At 47.1% G+C, this 20,957-nt stretch overlaps 1 protein-coding gene across 1 annotated transcript; it reads right to left on the bottom strand.

Moving 5' to 3' along the window:
- Positions 1 to 5,991: 5,991 nt before the first annotated feature.
- Positions 5,992 to 13,043, bottom strand: LOC122733538 (structural maintenance of chromosomes protein 6-like). The gene is made up of 2 exons (XM_043973998.1): positions 8,397 to 13,043; positions 5,992 to 7,392 (listed from the first exon to the last, which is right to left on the bottom strand). The coding sequence occupies exon 1, from the start codon at positions 12,707 to 12,709 to the stop codon at positions 9,338 to 9,340; it is 3,372 nt and encodes a 1,123-aa protein (XP_043829933.1). The 5' UTR covers positions 12,710 to 13,043; the 3' UTR covers positions 5,992 to 7,392; positions 8,397 to 9,337.
- Positions 13,044 to 20,957: the final 7,914 nt, after the last annotated feature.

Here is a 20,957-nt window from a genome sequence, read left to right as displayed (position 1 = left end):
GAGGCCCAGGTTCCTGAGCATGGGAGACAAGGGGGTCACATGACATAAGCCCAAGACTCAAGGCCTCCTGCCCATGCTAGTGAAACAATCCCCAATTGGTCCCTAAGAGACTTTGTCCTTCCATACCCCCCTCCCCGGACTCTGAGGTCTGACAGTCCCTATGAAATCCCCCCCCCACCCCCAGTGCATCTGGTTGAGGAGGCAGGTCCAGGCAGAAGCAGGGCTTTTATTCCATTCTTTGGGGCTAGAACAACGGAAGAACTTGCTGGTTTGGGGCTGCCCCAAGGGAAAGCTTAGAACAGTAGGGATTCCTCAGCTGGGGTTGGGGGCTAGTTTTCGAACATGAAGTGGGGAGAGAGGATTTAGAGGTAGACTCTGAATGGGCTTGTAGGTCTGGATAGGATGGAGTATTAAAAGAGACCTCAACCTCTCCTCATTGGAGATAAATCAGGCGACTCCACCTGCCCCCAACCTCTCCTCTCTATCTTCTTACTTATCTGATATTTGGTCCTAGTAACAATAGAGAGCCAGTGGTGCTGGCTGACTCAGGTAGAGCTGGGGTGACTTGGTGAGACCGGCCCTTTAGGAAGATCACTCTCATAACTGAGTGGAGGAGAGACTGGAGTGAGGAGAAAGTGGAGGCTGTGAGACCAGCTGGCCATTGCAATAGCTGAGGCATGAGGAGTGGAGGATGCAGCACCAAGGTCATAGCAGTATCAGAGGAGAGAGATGGGGGAAGGTAGACCTGACAGGTCCTGGCAGGGATCAGATATGGGGCGCAGGAGGGAGAGAATGAGGGGTGCAGGATGACACCTAGGTTGGAAGCCTGGGTGACTGGCAGGATGGTGGCACCCTCAGCCATCATAGGCAATGTCAGCAGAGGGGAGGGCTGGGGGGAGATCAGGAGTGCAGTGTTGGGCACATGTTGAGTCTCAGATGTCTAAGGGACATCCTCTTGGGGACGTCCGATAGGGAGCTGGAGATTCAGGACTGAAGGTCAGGGGAGAGTGCAGGGCTGGGAAAACACATCTGAGGTTCCTCTGCATAGAAATGATGCTGAAAATCCCAGGAGCTGGTATTTCCTTGAGGGAATCCTTATTCACTCCTGATGTTGAGCCAATTCATAGGGACAGGGATTTGTTGGTAAGAAGTTTCATTTCTCACCACCTTTAGTCCCAATGGCTGCTGGAGGGGAGGGGTGGGAAGCACCTACAGTGGCATTGGGTCAGGGGCTGGTAGAGAGGGGGACATTTCCACTCCTGAGACTCTTGGGCTTCCCTGCCCATGGTTGGAAGTCAGTGTGGGTGGAGGCAGAGGTTTCTTTTAACTAGAACCAACTTTGGACACCCTCTGGATGGTTCCTATTCTCACGTCTCTAGACTATAGGATGATACTCCCAGAATGGAAGGAAGCATCACTTCCTGTGAGACCCAGAGACAATGATAGTAAGCAACATGACTGTGATTCAAGTACAGATCCCTGCGCTCCCCCCCCCCCACCTCATACCCACTGGCTTCCTGACAAGGCCAAATCACTTAATCTGTGGAAACCCCAATGTCTCCAATCCACAAAATGTCAAGGCCAGTTTCAACACTGTTCTTCTGAGACAAGATCTCAACAAACTTTTATGTGTTCTAGAAATCAGCCCTCTGATTATGAGAGAAGGGATTGGCTGGATGAATTAGAGTTTGGGGACCTATGTAGGGGTCCAGTTATGATGTATTAATGTTATGTTTGCAAAAACAATAATCTAACTCACTGTGGGATGTATTTTTGTACATTAAATAGGTAGCAATGATTTTTGTATCATCAATATATAGTAATGGTAGTACACAAGAAGCACTATGATCTAGTGGAGAAAGAGAAACAGAGAGAGACAGAGAGACAGACAGACACAGAGACACACACAGAGACAGAGACAGAGAGAGGCAGAGAGACATACAGACAGACAGAGACACAGAGACACACAGAGACAGAGACAGAGAGAGACACACAGAGACAGAGACAGAGAGAGGCAGAGAGACATACAGACAGAGACACAAAAAAAGACAGAGAGACAGACAGAGACAGAGAGAAAGAGAGAGAGATGAGAGACAGAGACACAGAGAGAGGCAGAGAGACATACAGACAGACAGAGAGAGACATAGAGAGACAGAGATACACAGAGAGACAGAGACAAAGACAGAGACAAAGAGACAGAGGAAGAGGCAGAGAGACATACAGAGAGACACACAGAGACACACAGAGACAGAGACAGAGAGAGGCAGAGAGACATACAGAGACACAGAGAGACAGAGACAGAGAGAGGCAGAGAGACATACAGACAGAGACACAGAGAGACAGAGAAAGACAGAGAGACAGAGACAGGGACAGAGAGAAAGAGAGAGATGAGAGACAAAGACACAGAGAGAGGCAGAGAGACATACGGACAAAGACAGAGACAGAGGAAGAGACAGAGAGACATACAGACAGAGACAGAGACAGAGAGACACAGAGAGACAGAGACAGAGAGGCAGAGACAGAGAGAGAGGCAGAGACAGAGAGACACAGAGACACAGAGAGAGAACTGGTTTTGCAGGCAAGAAGGCCCGGGTTCAAGGCCTGCCCATGACACATCCTGGCTCTGTGACCCTGCTGCTTCTCAGTGCAATTGTCTGAAGACTTAATTTCAGAGAAGGCTCTGACCTGTATTGGTAGAGGGACTTTGCTTATCTATCCCTCAGCACAGGGCCTTGCACATAGTAGGCACTTCAGTGCAAACAGACTGACTGCCCTGTGCCTGTGCAATCAGAAGTCCTGCCCCATCCCTGTTCCTGCCCCCATGGCTAGAATACTTACCTTCCTTTTGTCTCCAGGAAACAATCCTTTGGGCCCTTTCAGGACTGGGCTCGTGTGGCCTCCTTCAAGAGCCCTTTCACTTACCTGTGTAAGCAGGCTCGAGTCATGGAACTTTTCTGACCCTCCTGCGGCTCCCCAGCCCCCTGAATGATCTCCCTTTGCTCTCCCTTGGGGAATCCAGCCCTGGTGACTCACAGCTCCCGAGCCTCAGTTTCCTCACCTGTCAAGTGGGGACAGTAATAACTAAGACCCACCTTACAGGGTGTTTGTGTGTATCAGATCAGACAACACATGGAAAGTGCTGTAGAAATCTTAGAGCACTAAATACCCACTAGCCACCACCATCATCAGTGTTAATTAGCATCATCATTGTGCCCCAGGCACAAGATCAAGTGATGATGAAGTGTCTATGTCCAATTTGTACATGATGCTCTTGGATCTTTGGGGCACTTTGTACGTGACTTCAGGCTCTCCTTTGCAATCTTATTTCCTGCTATAGTCCCTTCATGCTGGCCATGTATAAAGGCACTTCCTGGCCAGAGAGGGCTCATGGGGGGAGGTGGTCAGGGGCACCCAAACAAGATACCGATTTCACAGCCCCTGCAACCCCGTCACATGGGTGAACTCACCGTGCCTCCCACCCCATAGTCCAGCTCTGCCCTCTTTGGGCATGCGTTTTCTGAGTGTCCCCATACTTGTGCCGCTCAGGCCACCCCTCCAACATCAGTGGGATGTGAGTGACCAAGACTGGCAGACACACTACCTCTCCCTCAGGAATTCTCCCTGGGAAAACCTCACTCCCAAAGCCCCTTTTTTTGGTATCCTGCTAACTATGCCAGCTGTTAGGGGGCAGAACCTTTTCTGCCCTCATTATGCATATTGTATATTATATCATTAAGCTATTATGGCATAGCTTCTGAGAGAATACTGAGATACCACAGAAAGAGGGGCCCCCACCAGCTCGCTTATTCGTGGGTTTGATGAGGGTTGATTGGGGAGAGTTTATTTGCAAGGCCGGGTTGTCCTGGGAAGTAGTGCGGATCTATGGGCATTGCCAGGGATGGCCCCGGCTCCCATGGGAGAGTTGGAACTTCTTTGGCTGTTAACGTTGGCTCAAGGTATTCTCGATTCTTCTGTGGAGTCATGGGATGTGCTCCCACTCTGCCTAGCCCTGCCTGCACAAATTCCCTTTGACGTTTACCCATTTGGCCTTCCACTTGAACCCCAGATGTGTGGTGGATGAACTGCTACCTAGCCACATCCTGGCCCTTTCTCCCCTAATCTGGTTCTCTAGCAGATGGTTGTGGGAAACCAACTGTAATAAGAAGAGCAGGTCAATGGGTCACACACTCTCTTAGGCAGACAAGAGGTTCTGAGTGACCAAAGTTTTGTTTCCACCTTGATTTTAATTGCTTAGGAAGGCCTGTTTTCTTGATCTGCTACTTACCTTCTTAAGGGGACAGGGATGTAAAGGGTTTTTAGACTAGATAAACGCTTCTTAATTATTCTAGAGAAACTAAAAAGAATAAGCTGGGAGTGATCTGAAGAGAATGCAAAAGGTGGGGAAGAGGACTACATTTTGGGGCAGGGCAGGGAGAGGAAGGATGTAGAAAATTATCCCACCTAAATGGGAGAGAAGTCCATACAAAAGGGAGGAGGAAGTCAGGAGGGAATGGGTGACATTTGAACCTGACTCTCATCTGTACTGGTCACAGGAGGGAAGGATACACACACACACACACACACACACACACACACACACACAATTAGAATAAGGTCCTCAGGGGACAGTAGGCATCCTCTGGGTCCCCAGAGAACCTGCAGACTTTCAGTGCTCCCCAGGGGATGTGATCCAGGACAAAGTCTGCTCACTTACTTCCCTCCTGGTCTGAGCTCTGCAAGTTCCTGCCCCAGCTTGGGGATGACTGGCTTGTCCTTGGTTGAGGGTTTCAGGGGAATGCTGCTGGCCTCAGCTGCTGTTAGCTGCCTAGGAGGCTCTGCAGGTGCACAGTAACTGGCCCACAGGCTCCCCTTTGGTCTGGGACTCCTGCTCTGTTTATTCCCCTGCAGGCTTCCCCCCTGGGCTGGAGGCTAGAACCCAGTCCCTGATCTGCTCCTGATGTCAGAGGCACGGCTTTACTTTGTTCCTGAACTTGTTCCATGCTCAGTACACAGCTAAGCAGCCTGCTAGGGACCACTCCTCTCCACCACCACCCCTGTGAGATGTCCCTGCTCTGTGTGACCCAGAACAGGGGAGTGGGTGACAGAGCTCCCTGGTGGTACCTGCACCTTACAGGGGATTCCTGGAATGTCTTTCTGCCCCAGTGAAATGCACAGTGCAGGGGCACAACCAACTTACCATTACATATTGAGATAAAGTAATTTTAATGCTATATCATTTGATTATTTATAATAATTTTTAATGTTCTCTTCTCGGTCAAAAGACCAGCTTAGAAAGAAGCCCCTCCCCAGCTAAAGAATGTCTTAAGCAATCCAGCTCCTCAAGCATGTGTTCAAGGCATCTGGGCTGGACCCTACCCAACTAGGAACCTGATTAATATCTATCACATAAACAGGATCCAGTTTGAGTTAGATCCTTTAACAGGGGAAAGAACTTCTTCCCTTGCTCCCCTTCATTAGAGTTTTGGGTGACCCAGCTTATGAATAAGAAACCAAACTAGAGAGAACCTGATGCTGTGCTCTGAAGGGAGTTCATGTATCCTGGCCACAGGAGCTGACCTCACCTCCTCTACAATGAAATGATTGAGAGGGGCTGAGAGCTCTTAGCCCACCTTCTCACTAAGTGAAGAATGTCCACCAATCAGGGTTGAGTTTCAATTGTGAGTAGAGTTCCCTGTCAGAAGGAACATCCCTGATTTAAGATGTTTCAGAGTCTCTCTTGGCATCTTTGATTATCAAGAGAATCACTGACCATTAATTTATTGATGGGGGGGCCTAAAATTAATTTTTATTACCCAGAACTTTGTCTCTCAGAATTTTTACTCACAACAGTATGCTAACCAATGTGACAGAAACATGAGACTTTTGCTTTTCAATGCTAACAACCAAACTTTATTCATTAACAGCATGCATAGTTTATATCAATTATTTTTTACATTTTTCAATTTTAAATTTTTTTTCAAATTTTTCAGTTCCAAATTTTATCCCTCCCTCCCTCCTCCCCTCCATGCCCTCCCCCACCCACTGAGAGGAAACAAATAAAATACCCATTACACATACATGGTCAGGCAACACATTTTCAAGTAAGCCATATTGTGGGGGAGGGGAAGCAAGAATAATAAAGTAAGAAAAAACACTTCAATATCCTGACATTGTCCTCAGTTGATATGGGTAAGGGCAGGGTGGGATGCTCAAGTCTGGAGAACACAGGTAAGAAGGCTCAGTTTCAACCCAGGAGTAGGCTATGGGCTAAGAGCTCCAGCGGTTTTTTTATAATTCTAGCTGTAGAACTAGCTATAGCTAGTTACACCCAAATTCTGATTAGCAGCTGGTGACCTCATTTGTTTACTAATTAATTTGGCTGGTAGCTAATAACATAAGCTAACAGTGAAGTTGTTTACCCAATTTTCCCCTTGGTGGGCTGTCTTATATGGGGGTTACATATATTTATCAATTCATGAACACACATGTTGTTCCACAATATATTCCACAATATGCTTCTCTTAATGAAAGAGAAGCTATGAAAACAGACAAAAGAACACTTCATCACAAAATAGTGACCTTATAAATAATGGAGTCAGGTAAATATCAAAACAACAAAACACCACTACATTTCCCCCTCTGGCTGCTGGCTATCCCTACAGCCATCTAGGACAGACTATAAGCAGTATCACAATTAACATTAATACACTCCAAATAGCAATTGCCGAAAAATCAAACATCACTTAGGATTAGAATATAGGGTATACACAAGAATCATTATTACATTTATCATTAACACTTTAAAATGTCCTTAACACATTCTGATAGGTCTTTATATATGTTGCGTGTTCTATCTTGTCAAGTCCTTTGCAGACCAAGCCAGGAATTTTTATAAGAGAACTGTCTTTCAAGGTCTCTTGATCTCTTCCCACTCAAGCCAACACCCTGTGACTTTTTTTGTCTGATGATCACTATCATGTCCTTCCATCATTTGTCCTTCTTTAAGCTAGACGTGGCTACATAGTCTTTGACTACCTGTACCACCACCCGGTGAGACTTAAGCAATTACTGTTGCATCTTGGTAAGGTTTTCTTGTGTCTCTGACAAACCCAAAGGTTATATTTCCAATGGGGTGTCTAAGTAAGTGGCGTTCTCCACAGCCACATTGGTAATGTTTTGAATCCTTGTGCATCCTACTTGTCATGACTGCGATTTACAAGAACAACTGGATATCAACCAACCAAACAGATAATGAAGTCATTTTTGTTTGCAAGGGGCAGCAAGAAGGTCCTCTGAGATGATCCACAGGATGGGACGAGTGATGAGATAAGCAACGATGAGCAGCAGCAGAGTCATGAAGTCATCAGTGATGAAATCACAGCATTTGCACATCTGTTAAAAAGAAAAAAAGAACTTTGTACATAATCTGTCTTCAAGGGACCTGAGGCCTTTTACCAGATCCATCTTTTAACCCATATTGTATTCCACTTCTCCACCCCTATGATCTCCATTAGAACTAGCTGCTGGTTTGAGGGGGGGGGGAGGTGGGGAGAGGCTCTACTCTACCACATTCTAGCTCTTTCTGCAAGAATCTGTAGCTTCTTTTGCAAATCAACTGAAGGTAGAACAATAATTTTAAACTCATCCATCGACCTAGGATGAATTCTCCTTGGCCTATGTATTATTCAACTACCTCAGTGCTTTTTTAGTGGCTGATTTCTCAGTAGACCTTTGTATCCCTGAAGATTTTATTGACTTGAGTCTTAAGCATCTTTATATATTCCCTGCACCTCTAGATTCTAAGGTAGGTCAAAGTTCCACATATTGGTCTGGGCCTTCCCTGAATCCTTGACCTTGAGTTGCAAACTGTGATCTGTGATCACTCTTGATCATTGCTGCCTGCTTATATATAACAAATTAACAATGCTAAGCCCTTCAAGAGAGGAGTCTGTGTCTTTTCATGTACAGGGTAGAACAAAAGCTAATCCTGGGAGGGGGTAGCTAGGTGGTGTAGTGGATAAAGCCCTGGATTCAGGAGGACCTGAGTTCAAATCCGGCCTCAGACACTTGACACTTACTGTCTGTGTGACCCTGGACAAGTCACTTAACCCCAACTGCCTCAACAACAAAAAAAAAAGATTTCTAGTTTCAAATTTTTCTCCCTCCCTCCCCTCCTTCCCCCTCCCCAAGACAGCAAGTAATCTGATATAGGTTATGCATGTACAATCACATTAAACGTATTTCTGCATTAGTCATATTATGAGAGAAGAATCAGAGCAAAAAGGAAAAACCTCAAAAAAGAAAAACAACAACAACAAACAATAGACAACCACTGGTTTGTATTATCTTTTAGGCAAAACAAATATTAACCCCATTAGGGGGGAAAACCCACCAACCTGATTTCCTAGGGCTTGTCAGCAAGATGTCTCAAACTGGTACTCCATGTCTCGAACTGGTACTCGATGTCAAAGTTGCTTCTCTCTGCCCCGCTGGAAGTGGTCTGTCTCCCAACGAGATGGTTGGCTGCAAAGTCTGTAAATCGCTGTCAGTCAATCAAGGAATGTTTTCAAGGAAACATGATGTGGATGCTTGAGTCTCAAGCGTGGGGAACACAGGAGCCATGCTCAGTCTCAGCCAAAGAGCAGGGTGAAGATTGTGGGTTTCTCAGAGCCCTAGCTAGGAGCATTAGCTAGTTACACCCAAGTTCTGAGTGGTGGCTGGGAACTCATTTTTTAACCAATTAATTTCATTTGTACCCGATCACATAAGCTAACAGTGAGGTTGCTTAACAAATTTCCCATTGGTGGGCTATCATATATCCCATGTTTAGCAGAAGTTTATGAACACCCATGTTCTTTACAACATATACCATACATATATATAATATTGAAAAACAAGTTAGGAAAAACTGACATCAAGATGCTTAAATGCAAAAGGCGGCCTAATTAAACATGGAGTCACTTATGTCACAGGAAACAAACTCATTCTTTCCCACCCAAGTGCCCAGTCTTGGCTCTCATTCAGTCCCTGGGTGATATAATGCTCTTGGCCAAGTCCCTCCCATTCCCAATGTCCACAAATCTCTGTCTTTCTCTTTCGGCTGTTGGGTGCTGGCATTTTTTTTCATGGATTTCCTGGTCAGAATCTAGATCTTTGTGGAGGAGGCCTAGTGGTTCCTGCTCCTCTGCCATCTTGAATATGCCTATCTGAGATGCACTTAATCATTCATTTTTTTTCAAAGTCAGGACATTTTGCACATTTACACTGCAGATGCTTTGAGAAACAAAAATACAAAACAACACAACGCGCAGACAACACAATAGCATTAATTAAAAATTTAGGCTTCTTCTTCTTCTGGATTGGCTGCTTTGGAAGGCTGGGTTGCCTCATCAAGGTCTGGCATCTGGTGTATTTCGATTAGTGGATTTGGGGGAAGAGAGTACTGTGGAGTGAGCAGGATGTACTGGTGCCCTTGCTGGGAACACGCTATCCCGAGGATCATCTCCATGGCAATTTTTCTTCTCTCCCAGTCCATGTAGACATCAATCGCGTCTAGGCATCTGAAGGGTGATTTTGTGACGGCCCACAAAGTAAGAATTAATATAAAGTTTGAAAAAGACTGTCTACCTCCAGATATGTCCGGCAAGTCATTGTAGGGAGAATCTCTAGGCTGAACTGTTATAGAAAGAGTCTCATTCTTATGATCAAAGCGCATTTCCCCACAGAAGGACCACCGAGAAATTAAGTTGTTGAAGTACACCTTGCATTGTAAAGAAAGATTCTTTTTGCCTTTCTGGTAGGTTTCATATCTCTGTGTTGATACTTTATCCAGTGTTTTAATAAGCTTTTTCAAATTCTTTACTTTACTATCCAGATCCAGATATCTTTCTTTTGCTTCTTGGTACTGCTTCATCACATCTTCTCGCTTTCTGTGAGTATAGTTTTGTGAATCAATTCGCTCTCTTAAGGCATTGATTTCTCTGTTGAGGACAGAGGCACTTTTTCTAACTTCTTTCCGCTCAGGGCAGATGCATCTGGCCTGAGCCGTCTCCCTCTCAAGTTCTCTCTCTTTCATAGCCATCTCTTCTTTTTTCAATTGGAGGGAATCCAGATGTTCCTTAAGCCTACTGTCATAATGCATCATGGATTGGTGTTTGGTTTCCACTTCAAAAACAGTCTGGTTTTGTTCCTCCATGAGGGATTCCATTAATTCTGAAACCTGACTGCATCTCAGTTTCAATTCTTCATGTCTCTGTTCAGCTTCAATTTTGGGTTTCCTCAAATTCTCCATCTCTTCCTTTCGAGTTAGCAACTTTTCCCTCACCTCTTTCAACTCTTCTTCAATTTCCTGAGCTTCATCTTCCAGAACTGAGAGATTTATAGATCGGCTATCTTCTTCATCCTCAAGATTTCTTATTTGGGAAGTGATGTTTATTACATTAATCTTTATTTCTTTTAAATGTTGATAATGACTATCAATAGTTTCTCTGTTCTTTCTGATAGCCTTTTCAAGTGAACTCGCATGTTGCTTACATGCAGACAACCGTGCCTTTTTATTTTCCACATCTTTCTCCAAATTGCTTATTTGTATTTCTATGTCACCTAAGTAAGTAGGTCTCGATTCATCACATGAGTAATAGCGTCCCTGATATACTTCATCACCACAGGCAGTTAAAACTTTGGTACAGTTCTTGGGGGGCCCATGAGGAATTACCAATTTACGAGCCACAGCATTATTTTTAATAAGCAGCACTGACTCTATGCCTGTCATGTCAACCAAAGTATTGGCTACCACTGCGTCATCTATTTCTAAAACCGTGAGAGCTGTTGGAAATTCTGGGTGATAGGGGGCTCTGTCTGTTACATCATACAACTCACAGTCAAAGGGTGACACGATTATTTGTGGTCGTGGAGTGCCCAGTGGATAAAACCTTTTTATCAGCTCCCGAAGGATCTGTGAATCCTTGTGGTTGTCACAAAAAAAGGTAAGAAGCAGGCCCTTTAAGCAGCACTCGACAGCCAAAGCATAGGCAGGGTCTCTGAGACGGAGGTAAGCTCCCAGTGGACCTATAGGTTTGTAAGCAAAGTGCCCTTGTCTATGGGCATCTTCTATTGCTGCAACAAGGGGTGGAATCTGAGCTCCGTATAGTTTGAGTGGCTCAGACCTACAGTCTTTCCACCTCGCTAGCTGCTGTTGGTCATCATTCAGTATTTGCTGCACATATGACACATCATCCCTGACTCGAGAATGCTCTTTGTCATCTTTCTCTATAGCTTGATGAAGATGTTTTATTTCTTCAACAAGTGAATCTTCTTGATCCTTAAAGTTCCTAATCTTTTCCTTCAGCATGGAAATTTTGTTCTGTTTTTCCAACTCTGCTACTTCCAGAGTTGATTTCAGGATGTCGATTTTGTTCTGATGCTGTTCTGCAACTTTTTCTAATCTCACATATTCATTGTGGGAAGAATTATAGAAAGCCTTTGCTAGACTATAGGCCCTGAATGTTCTCATGGCATCTTCTTTGGCTTGAATGCATTTAGGCTCTAATGTAGTGGCTTCCTCACTTAACTTTTGCACATTCTCATGAATAGTGGTATACCTCTTAAAGGCTTCATTAAATATGATCTTTGAAGCCTCCAGTTCCTGATTTAAGATGATAGTACACTGGTCTCCAACATTGATGTTATTTATCATATCATCCAACTGTCTCTCAGTTTCACACACCACTGCCCAAGTCATCTCATTTTTCATGTCCTCTAACATGTTCCCCAAGGTAACCATAGTCTGAAAATGCTCCTCTATCTCTACCCCCTGCCGTTTCAGCTCCAGAAGCTGCTCTTCTCCTTGTTGTATCTGATGCTGGCTTCTGGCCTTTCTCTCCATAATTTCGGAGTACTCTTGTTTCATTTGTTCAAGCTCTGTAGCTTTCAGAAAGAATTTGTATTTTTCTCCCTCATTTCTGGTCCGCAATAACTGCCTGCCCATCTCTTGTGGTAAAATGGCCACGGGATTATCCACCCGTATTTTAAAATGGTCAAGAATGGCAGTAAGCTCAGCTTTCTTGGAAGAAACCAGGTTTCCTGCTTGGTCTTTGAGTTGGTAACTCGGACTCCCGTCTATACTGATGTGCTGGTGCACAGTTATGGAGTCCCCGTAAACCTCAGCTTTAAAAGCATTCCCTCCCCTGTTCCTTAATTTGATGGAGATGTTGGCTGAATCCTCTCCGTCTTTCACAAAGTCTTTGAAAGACGTCCCTAGCGATTTCCCACCCAGACCAATGATGAGAGCTGTTAACAGTGTGCTCTTCCCGCTGTAGCCCACCACAAAATTGACATTTGAGCCAAATTTCACAGGTCCCAGCATGGCATGGCACATAAAGTTCTCAAGCTGGATGCTCTCAATGATCCCAAATTCCCTCGGCACTTTCTGAGTGGGATTTTCAAGAAACAAGTCCTGGGGGAAGTCCTCCAGCTCCTCATCCGAATCACCATCCTCATCATCGTCCTCCTCACCATCACCATCCTCATCCTCATCCTCATCCTCATCCTCATCCTCACCCACATCCACATCCACACCATCTACATCGACGTCATCGACATCGAGATCACCGCCACCATCATCATCATCATCATCATCAACGTCCGACCCGGGCCTGGCTCTTTTCTGCTCTGTGGCCGGAGGGAAATCATCCTCCTTTCTCTTGGACATTCTGCCCGCGACAGAGGGACCGGCCCCGAGACGCTGCTAAGGGCTCCTTGTCCTCCTCCCCAAGGCTGCGGCCCGCGGCGCGCGCCCGATCCCTCGCTCGATCGCTCTATGCGGCCCTTGCCTCCTCCTCCTCCTCCTCCTCCTCTTAGACCCTCAGAGCCACGGCCACCCCAGCTTCCTTAAGTCTAGTCCAGCACAGACGGCCCGGTTCGGACCTACCTCGGAGCCTGACGGCGGCTCAGGAGGCACGGCGGCGGCGACGACGAGGGCACCCAGCAGCTCCGGGAATGCCGAGGTCCGGCAGAGACGGCGGCGCGATCGCCAAGCCTCGGCAGAGGCGGCGGCCCGGGGGGGGGGGAGCGATCGCCAAGCCTCGGCAGAGGCGGCGGCCCGGGGGGGGGGGGGAGCGATCGCCAAGCCCCCGCAGAGGCGGCGGGCCCCGGGGGGTAGCGGCGGCGCGAACGCCAAGGAGGGGGCGCGAACGCCGAGCCTCGGCAGAAGCGGCGGCCCGGGAGGGGGGGGGGGCGTTAACGCCAAGCCTCTGCAGAGGCGACGGCCGCCAGGCAGGGGGGAGGGAGGGGCGGGAGGGCTCGAACGCCAAGCCCCGGCAGGGGCGGCGGGCCCTGGGGGGGGGGAGCAGGGGCGCGAACGCCAAGGCCGGGCAGAGGCGGAGGCGGCGGTCGCGGCGGCGGAGGTAACGATCAGTGTCCAGGGGGTTCAGTCCCCCTCATGCACCGCCACGCAGATCCCCTCCCTTCCACAAACACGCGAACCCGGGGCCCTGACCCCACACCCGCTCCCGCGGCTAGGAACCCCTCACCACTCAGCCCAAGACCAACGCGAGCTCCCAACCCAGACAAGCGAGCTCTAAGAGCAACGCCAGCAAAGGCTCCGCCTGCGCCTGCGTAGGGTGCGGGCTAGAAGGGGGACGGGCTAGAAGGGGGACGGGCTAGTGTCCTACGGTGCGCCTGCGCGACAGTCTCCTCCTGGTGGGGAGGGGGCAAGGCGGGGAAGTGGGGGAAAGGGGAGGAGGGGCGGGGGGGGGAGAGGAGAAAAGAGAAGAGAGACAGAAACAGAGACACACAGACACAGAGACAGAGAGACAGAGACACAGAAAAGAGAGAGAGAGGGAGGGAGGGAGAGAGAGAAGAAACAGGCGGAGATAGAAAAGAGATAGAGACAGACACAGAGAGACCGAGAAAGAGACAAAGAGATTGTGTGTGTGTGGGGGGGGGGGGGGGTGTCTCTGCACTGCTGTGCACCTGCAAGGCAGCTTCTGTACCGGGTCTACACTTCTTTCAAGCAATGTGGCCTTGGGAGGGCCAAAAGGTTTCCAGTGGGCAGTAAGGAAATGATGCATCTGGTGGCTCTGTCTGTCCCTTGAGCCCCAGCTGCTGTCTCTCTGCCCCCTTGTCAGTTCCCATGAGTTCCCTGATCATTAATGGTTAGAAAACTCCCAGATTTCCTCCACCTCCAGACCTTCCTCACTCATCTAAGTCCCTCCAGTCCTCTCTCTGTGTGTCTGTCTCAGGTTGTTCACAGATTAAAAAGCAAACAAAAAAACTCTACTCAGCTAACGAATTGCAAGAGCTCAGGTGAGCAGGAAGGTCATTGTTCAGAGCAATGGCATTTTCAGTGGTCATGTGGAGAAGAAGATTGTAGGAAGAGTTCGATAATTCTTCACTGATTTAGAATTGATAATAATTTAATTTCAGCTGGACATTGATGAGCTCCTAAAGAATTTCCATTATAGGGTCCCAGGATAGAGAGGATATGATGAAGGGAAAGGGGCTTTTTTTTTTAGTGAGGCAATTGGGATTAAGTGACTTGCCCAGGGTCACACAGCCAGTAAGTGTCAAGTGTCTGAGGCCAGATTTGAAGTCAGGTACTCCTGACTCCAGGGCCGGTGCTCTATCCACTGCGCCACCTAGCTGCCCCAGGCTATTTCTTATTAAGAACAAACTGATGGCAAGGAAGCAAGTTCTGAGCCGAGCCTTCAAGTATCCTAGGATAAGTAATAGGGATAAGGAACAGGAAAGCAACTTTTGGCTGCATATCAAGAAGAGCTTCCTAGTCCTGGGAGTTTTACAGAAATGTAATGAACTCCCACGGTAGGAAATAAACTTCCATCCCTTCAAGACTGAAAGTCTCCAAGTCCATGCTGGATTAAATCCTTACTGGTGAGAATGTAGAGAGGATGCCTGGTGAGGCTGAACCATATGACCTCAGAAGTCTCTTCCAACTCTGAGCTTCTGACATTGAAGCAAAACTTTTGGAACATTCAAAAAGGGATGGCTACTCCAATAAATGATCTATTGGATGGTGGGACCTTTGATTGGGGCTTTGGGATCCCTCTAAAATGCAGCCATATCCAATCCTGCTAATAAATAAGGCAGGCATTAAGTGAGTGCTGGGAGAAGTATTCATTCTTGCTACCCATTCCAATGCATCTTTGAAAGGGAGGTTTTTCTCATGAAATATGCTAGGATGCAGACCTCACCTCCCCCACTTTTCTAGATCACTGTAATTGTATTCTTCTCTTGCTACAGTTGGAAAGGATCCCTTATATTTGAGGGGTGAGGATGGAGGAGGGGGATCAGAAACAGGCCAATAGAGGGGCAGCTAGGTGGCGCAGTGGATAGAGCACCAGCCCTGGAGTCAGGAGGACCCGAGTTCAAATTTGGCCTCAGACACTTGACACTTACTAGCTATGTGACCTTGGGCAAGTCACTTGACCCCAACTGCCTCACCCAAAAACAACAACAACAAAACAGGCTGATAGAAATGGCTTGGGCTTTTTTTGAAGGGTTTAGGGGAAAAGATGGCATTACTACCTGGAAATGACACTCTAGCTTATTGGCGCATTTTCTTCCCTTTCTGCTTGCCATGCACACAGATTACTTGGTCTTCGGTGGACTTGAAGGGGCAGATTTCTTCTCTGGGCTCCTCTTAACAGTAATCTTGTGGCCCTTGATATTAAGTGGCTGTCTTAACATCATTACTTTTGTTCACAGGCAGGTGCATGACCAGACTTCCTTACTGGCACTCCTTTTTGTGGTACAAAAGGAACCCATGCCCCAACGCACAGTGGCACAGTTGCAGTGGGCTGCAGCAGAAGGTCCTGACATTCCCATCCTTAGGAATTCCTTCTTGGGACAAGACACTACTATCCTGAGGGTCCTTGTTTACAGCACAGCCTGATTCCTGGGTGGGGAAATTATTGTTGCTGAAGTTTGTCCTTAATTCACTGACACTTTGGAGCAAATTTAGAAATAGAACATTAGCAAGGCACTCACTGAGGGAATAAGCCAGCATAGACCCATTTTACTGAGGGTGAGCAGGGAGTAATTGGGATGCAACCAAGGAAGCTGGCCTGTGAGAGAGATCACAATGAGGGGGAAAGAGGAGAAGGAAATCAAAATCTTCACTCTTCCTAATTACGCCTTGAACTGGTCCTACTGTCATGAATCCAAGACTAGTATATGGGTTTCTATCTCCTCCAGCTTGAACAATGAAATTGGTTTCCAGAATGGACTGGTGTTGATAAACACCTACCATTGATTGATTAAGCACCTACCATCTTCAGAAGAAACAGGGGCAGCTAGGTGGCGCAGTGGATAAAGCACCGGCCCTGGATTCAGGAGTTTCTGAGTTCAAATCCGGCCTCAGACACATGACACTTACTGGCTGTGTGACCCTGGGCAAGTCACTTAACCCCACTGCCCCGTTAAAAAAAATAATTAAAAAATAATTAAAAAAAAAAGAAGAAACATCCCAGGCCCTGAGAGAAATGCAACATTTAGAAAAGATATAGTCAGTTATGGTTTAACAGGTGGATAAGTTAAACACAACTCGAATACCCAGTATTAGTGAATAAGTACATCAGAGAGGTCCATAAGTAAGTGCTGTGTGAACAGAACAGAACTGAATTGCATTGGTTTTTCTTCTTCTGAAAAATCTTGTGGCAGCTAGGTGGCACAGTGGATAAAGCACTGGCCCTGGATTCAGGAGGACCTGAGTTCAAATCCAGCCTCAGACGCTTAACACTTACTAGCTGTGTGACCCTAGGCAAGTCACTTAATCCTCATTGCCCTGAAAAAAAAAATCTTTGTGACAGGTCATGGTTCATTGGGTAGAAGTGAGAGAAATATATTTAGAAATGAATGTCATGGGCAGCTAGGTGGTGCAGTGGATAAAGCACCGGCCCTGGAGTCAGGAGGACCTGAGTTCAAATCCAGCCTCAGACACTTGACACTTACTAGCTGTGTGACCCTGGGCAAGTCGCTTAACCCCCATTACCCGGCAAAAAAATAAAAGAAATTAATGTCATGAGAAAAAAAAGGGTCAATAAAAATATGATGAACTTAAAATGGTAGATGATTAGATAGATAGATAGATAGACAGACAGACAGACAGATGATAGAGAGATCCATCAATCAAATTTCCAGGCCGGGCATCATGGGTAATTCCTACTGAATGCATCCCTGGGTCACATATTTCCCTTCTCGTAGACAAGGCTTGGTGGAACTGGTGATCCACAATCACCTCTCTTTAACCAAAGAGGCACAGGGCCACAGGTGGTCCTTCCCCACCTCTCAGTTTCATGGGACTTGAGTCATTTCTTGGGGAAAGTTCACTGAATTCTACCTATTTCCGGAAGATGCTGATGAGGGGATCCTTGAATGAGGGGCCTCATGACCCCAGCCTATTTTCTCCAAGGAGTGCCTGGAGAGGGAGGGAGAAGAGGTTTGCTGTTCTGGGCAGCAAGTCTGGGGGTGAATGTCAGGTGTGGAATTTAAACTCCCTGGGGGCAGGGGCTGTATTTTTGTCTTTCTGCCCCCACCCTTAGCACAATGCCTGGCACATTGGAGGATCTGAGCCATTCTTTTTTCACCAGAAATAAAATGGAAGCAATGAGAGACCTGTCTCTGAGAGAGAGTCATGTCTCCAGTTAACAAGTGGGCCTCCTGGAGGTGCCCCTCCCCTCCCCCCTGAACCCTCCAGGGCTAATTTTAGCCTCTTCCTCGTCCCCTCCCTCCTCCTTCCCTCCTGGGCTCGGGCAGACAGCCCAACTATCTTACTGCTGGGATTCCTGAAGGAGGGAGAGACAGAGGGAGGGAGGAGGAGTGGAACAATGACAGCCCCCCCGTCCGACTGTCCCCCCATAAAACTTGGTGGACCATGGAGCCCAAGAGGGGAGAACAGCCTGGGATGGGCATCACGAGACCTCTCCCTCCCCTTCCTCTCCCAGCCCGAAGATCAGGTTCCTTCTTCACTTCAAAGATAACCCGGCTGCTGCCACACTTGGCCGCCCCTCCACCCCCTCCTCCTCCTCCAGCCGCACCCTGCTCCCCCCTCCCCACCTCTTCTGGAGAAGAAGGGAAGCAGAAAGGGGAGCCTGAGTACGGGCCAGTTTTGTACCAAGTGCGAGAACAGTTAAAGGCACAGCCTCTCATCCTATACACCCTGAGGAAGGGAAGGATCGAGCCCCCAAGGGGCCCCACTATCCCGTCCAGATGTTTGGTCACAGGGAAAGCATCTCCCTTTGCAGGCCCCTGACTTGCTCCCTCTGTCCCTCCCTCCGTCCCTCCTAAGGGGCAGCCTGGCTTGGCCCAGAATGTGTCTGCAGCTCAGAGAGGAAATGATTCTGTCCCATTCAACCCTCAGCCAAAACAGGACTAGAAGGACCCCCCCCCCTCCAATATCTCCTTTGGTTGACAGAGAAATGCACTGGGACTGAAAATTGCCCAGTTTCTGCCCCTCCACTGGGTCCAGGACCTACTGAAGGAGCTGGCACCACCCTGGATGGCCCTCTGTGTCCCAGGCCTGTCCCTCCTCCTCCTCCTCAGATCTCTCCCTGCTGGGTGACCTGGAGGGTCTAGTTCATAACTCAGGGATCTACACCACAGGCTCATTTGCCCCTTTGCGTGGAACCTCCCAGGACTCTACCATTTCCTCAGGTTGTCACCAGTGAGAACAGGACAAAGGGAGTGAGGGTATCTCCTGGAATCTCTCAACCTCCGACATTTCCACTCCTAGACGGGGGTGGAGGTGGAGGGGGGGGGGGCGGTGGTACGCAGGGAACCTGTAGCTGAGCAGAGCCGAGTGTGGGCAGGGCCAACTCCCAGTGAGAACCGAGGGTCGGTGACGTCAGCTACCACTGGAAACACAGCCCAATCCCCTCACGGGTCCAGCGCTTGGGCTCGGGCGCCCTACGCACCGCTGGGCCACCTGTCGTTTTCCTCTCCCTCCCCTCCCCTGCCCTCCCCCACGCGCCGTACTGGACTCCTTTTAGCCGCTAGTCACCCATCCCCCAATCGAACCTGACAATTCGCCTGTGCTATACCAGTGCAACCATTCCAGGTGCCCCCGCCCCAGGCAGGGAGGAGGACCCACAACTGGACAGATGCCGATGCCACAGTCCATCTGTTTGTCCATCCCTCCGTCCCCCAGTAAACCCGGATTTATTTTGTATGTTCATATCCCTAAGGCCTTGTATATTCCCTCATTATGGTCATATATTGGAGAATTTATATATTCTCTCTAAATATTCATATATAGGAGTACTCATGTATTCTCTCTACATATCCATATATAGGAATACTCATATATGTGACTATATAGAGAATAAATGGGTACTTGTATATAAAAATATAGAAAGGATGGGCATCCAAGTGGTGCAGTAGATAGAGCGCTGACCCTGGAGTCAGTAGGATCTGAACTCAAATCTGACCTCAGACACTCACTAGCTGTGTGACCCTGGGCAAGTCACTTAACTCCAATTGCCAAACCAAAAAAACAAACAAAATTAATTAATTAATTGCTGGGTATATACCTCCAATAGGTCAGAAAGTGGTCCACCAGAGGTCTTAATGCAATAAAGTTTGGGGTGTTTATGTATTCTTAGCCATATTTTGTGGTAGCAAAGAATTGGAAACAAAGAGTGTGGTTGATTAGGAAATGGATGAATGAACTATAGGTAATGAGGGAGTGGATAAGCATATACTACCTGTTTACTATGTACCAGGAAATCTGCTAAATGTTTTCTTGAATGTTATCTCATTGGGGTATCAAAGCACCTCTGTGATGTAGGTGGCTAATTCCCATTTTAGAGTTGTGGAAATTGGGGTAGCCAGAGCTGACCTGCCTTGCACTAGGTCTCACACACCTAGAGAATGTTTAAGGCCATATTTGAACTCTGGTCTTCCCATCTCCAGACCCAGAGCTCTATCCACTATGCCACCTAGCTGTGTTGTGGTACCTGTTTCATTTTTTTTCTTTTTTGGGGGGGGGGGTACCTGTTTCTAATAGAATATCATCACACTAGAAAAAAACAACATGAAGAATTCAAAGAAAATTGGGAATATTTGCAGAATTGAATGCAGAGTAAAATAAGCAAATCCAAGAATATGTTGTGCATCTGGATTGTGACACCATAAGTGGAAAAGAGAAGTAAACCCTAAATGCTGTGGAATGCTATAACCAAGCTTGGTCCTGGAGATAGAGGGGTGAAAATGAAGCTCCTATCAGAGATCTGAAGAACTATGGGTGTGGAACATTGCACTTATTAGCATAAATGCTATGGTGGTTTTTGCTTTATTTCTTTTTTTTCCATCTTTGTAAGGGTCTGGGAATGATCTTTTCTTCAATGGATCTAAAAATGAAGGGCTTCCATCAAAATAACATTTTTAAAGTGGGGAGAATACATCCAGAAATGAATGTGATGGAAAAGCCAACAATGACCAAAAAAATAAGATCAAATAAATGGATAAGGGGCAGCTAGGTGGCACAGTGGATAAAGCACGGGCCCTGGATTCAGTAGGACCTGAGTTCCAATCTAGCCTCAGACACTTGACACTTACTAGCTGTGTGACCCTGGCCAAGTCACTTAACCCCCATAGCCCCGGAAAAAAAAAAGGAAAAAAAGGGAATGACATTCATGTGAAAATAAAAGAATGCAAAACAGAAAAATGTGGTCTATAATAAAACCCCCTCCAACCTGATCTATTCCAACCTATTATTACTGATTGAAAAGGGGATGTGTGTTAAAGAAAGGACACATACACATACACCCATGACTCACATGACTATCATAACTATTGCATATAGAATTTTAACTGAAATCAATCATAGAGAGGGACAAAAGGGGGCCTCCAAAGTGCCTTAATCAACATTTCATTTACTTCCTAAGGGGAGAGATCTGGTAGCCAAGGGCGAAACAAAAATAGAATATAAATTTGTTTGTAAA

The sequence above is a fragment of the Dromiciops gliroides genome, chromosome X (assembly GCF_019393635.1).
Source record: "Dromiciops gliroides isolate mDroGli1 chromosome X, mDroGli1.pri, whole genome shotgun sequence".
In the NCBI taxonomy this organism is placed as follows: domain Eukaryota; kingdom Metazoa; phylum Chordata; class Mammalia; order Microbiotheria; family Microbiotheriidae; genus Dromiciops; species Dromiciops gliroides.
Note: the sequence above shows the minus strand (reverse complement) of the source record. Positions and strands in the feature narration are given on the sequence as shown.